Source organism: Chelmon rostratus, chromosome 10, assembly GCF_017976325.1.
Source record: "Chelmon rostratus isolate fCheRos1 chromosome 10, fCheRos1.pri, whole genome shotgun sequence".
Classification (NCBI taxonomy): domain Eukaryota; kingdom Metazoa; phylum Chordata; class Actinopteri; order Chaetodontiformes; family Chaetodontidae; genus Chelmon; species Chelmon rostratus.
In genome coordinates, this window is record NC_055667.1 from 3195830 (window position 1) to 3198781 (window position 2952).

The following is a 2952-nucleotide window of genomic DNA, read 5'->3' on the forward strand; positions in this document are numbered from 1 at the left end:
CCTTCTGCCCTTTCAGTTGTATCACCTTCACAAATGGGACAAGGGGCCAGCAGTTAAGAGGCATTGAAGCAGGCCACACAGTGAGCCCAGTACCAAAGTGCTTGAGTCATTATGAACCAGAGACAGAGCTTCTCCAAAAACCACATTAACATCTGTGCTTTTATGGACACCAAACGACTAGTTTAATACTGCTTCCTCTCACAGTTTGAATTGTAAATCACAGGCTAAGAGGGAGTCTTGCAGTTCCTTAATGTGTCTTAAAATTGTGTTTTAATTGAAATGTTAAAAGTCAAAATTTAGCAATAACGTAACACTTTTTTCAGGATGTAGGTTTTTTTTCTTCAGAGAGCCAGCTTGGATTCTCCTGTCAGACTCAAACTGTTCAGGAAATTTATTTTATTGATAGTTTTCTCAGAAATAAAACTTAAGTCAGTGTAAAACACACTGCAATAATAATGATAACAACAACAAGAATAATTTGCATGAATTTGCCTTACATGTAGAAAACATATCAAATTGCATTAACATTACCAGGTTACAGACTGTGTCAATTAAAAAAAAAAACAACTAAAAATAAAGACACATGCAACTTTGCACAAAAATCTCTCTCTCCCACTCATTCAGCCAGTCACTCCACATCACTCAGCATGTCACATTCATACAGCCTCTTTGTCTCTCATTGGATGCCAGTCCTTGTTTGACAGTGAAATGGCAATTTGACTGCAGCAGAGAGCGAGAGACGTACAGAAGGGAGCGATGAAAACATTCACAGCACACAAGCACAAGGACCGCAGGCATGGAAGGAAGGTGTTGCTCAGCTGTATGCAAGGCACAACAAACCTAGAACGAGAGAGGGAGACAGAGTTAGGAAATGATATGGAAGAGAAGATGGAAAGATTTATTAGGTGAGGAAAAAGATGTCCTTTTGGAAACTTGTAGGAGGGTGAAACAAAGTGAAGCCCTTGCAAAGGTCAGGTAGGAAGTGGGAACTATGTGCTTTAGGTGACGTAACCCTGAACGTGACATTATTGATATATTGCCTCTTTGTGATACAGGCAGCATGCAGAATTGACAGCCATGACATCAACAGGTGATTTCCATGTTTAATCACTGAAAGAAGCTTTGGGCTATTTCACCTCTCCTGCATGATTAGCTTAGCTTAGCAGAATGACTTGAAACAGGGGGAAACAGCTAGCATCACTCTGCCCAACATCAGACTACTGGAACCTGTACGAAAACTGAAGTTTTGGTTTGGAGGTTATTCTTTCTTGACTGGGCTCAGTAAGTTTCTGGAGTTTTCTCATGGTGACCTTTGTAGGCGTTTTACAAACCAGATGAATGTGTTTTTGAGTAAGCTTTAGATGGTTTTTGTTACCAGACACAGCCAGGCTAGCTGTTTCAAGTCTTTCTGCTAAGCTAAGCTAAGCTAAGCTAATAACCTTGGCAGTAGCTTCATATCCACACAGTCGCTGTGTCAGAGTGATATTAATGTTCTCATCTACCTCTCAGCAAGAAAGTCAATGAGCATTGTCATTGTCATGTCATTGAAATGCTGCTTCTTCATGTTGCTGTTATCGCCTGTGGAGTCCTGACCCAAAGGCTCAGGCAATGGTTCCAAACACCCAATGGACCACAATGTTTCCCCAGTTTTTTGCTTTTTTTCTCGTGGATTATAGTTTTACCTTTCCAGGCCTAGAACTGAAGCGATTATTTGACGAGTGAATTAGTCAGCTGATAAAAAAATTATTTGGCAACAGTGTTGATAACCGGTGAATCACTGACTGCGGATTCCAGGGAACATCTCAGACACAAATGTGTACGCCCACATGTGGGAGTATTATAGCACCAGCATACCAGACGTGCAGACAGGCGAGCACGGCCAAGAAAATACCACAAAGGAAAGCGAAGGGCACGGCGAACAGCAAGGAAAGGCAGCGGTACGTCCAAATACGAGCCCTCTCGAAGCCAACGACACTGTAAAGCCACACCTGGTCTATGCTACGAGGTGTGGCGGGCTCCGCCAGCACGTCGCTAACCTCCACCTGCAGACAAGGAGGCGGAGAGTGGGTGGTACAAGCCAAGTCAAGTCAGTTCGTTTGTAGGGCAGATTAAATAAACAAGTGTTGACTGATGTGCTTTGCAGCTTCAGGTGAGAGAGAGATTTCCAACTGACAGAATCAAACATTACATCCAGATTTCTGGCATGTGTGCAGACATCTGAAGACAGAGGCCCCAGAAAACTGGCTACACCACTAGATAAGTAATGTGTATATATATAGTACATGTATATACATCAAAAAACTATTGACCACAGAGGCTAAACCCAGGACAGACAATGTAGGTTCATAGAGAGAGGAAAAGGGGAAGAAAACCTTTAGGTGCTGGTTGATACCATAAGGGTCCCTGTTAACAGGACAGGTGGGTGTGGGCGTAGCAGGGGCTGTGGGAGGGGTCGGAGGCTTGGGCGCCGGAGTCGGGGCTTTGGATGCAAACTCCGGAGGAGGAGGAGGAGTGTTTATCTGTTCTTCTCCTCCATTGTCCTCATCACTGTCATCGTCGATCTTACACTCCACCAGACAGTCGTCGCTCACCATCATCATCCTCACTGAGGGAAGAGGAAGATGCCTGTTGTCACGGGTATGACGATAGATGAACACACAGACAAACACACATATGGGGATGCCTGCAATCGTCCTCTTCTGGTCTTGTATGGCATTAGCATGCACACACGTATGCTGTAAACCAGTTCACACACACACACACACACAAACACACACACTCTCCTGCAGCAGATTGCAGGCATGTAGAGTGTAACAGCGAGCTGAGCACTGGCACTACCACCTGTTCTTTAGCCCCCAAAAAGGAAGCCATACCAAAATCTGTAAATAGCAGCTGGTAATAATAAAGGGACATTTTTCAAATGAAACACAGACAGTAGAACCATTCTCTATT

General features: G+C 43.9%; 1 protein-coding gene across 1 annotated transcript; it reads right to left on the reverse strand.

The window, feature by feature from the left end:
- Positions 1–656: 656 nt before the first annotated feature.
- zgc:158296 (uncharacterized protein LOC791212 homolog) lies at positions 657–2600 on the reverse strand. The gene is made up of 3 exons (XM_041946711.1): positions 2373–2600; positions 1855–2042; positions 657–840 (listed from the first exon to the last, which is right to left on the reverse strand). The coding sequence occupies exons 1-3, from the start codon at positions 2598–2600 to the stop codon at positions 657–659; spliced, it is 600 nt and encodes a 199-aa protein (XP_041802645.1).
- Positions 2601–2952: the final 352 nt, after the last annotated feature.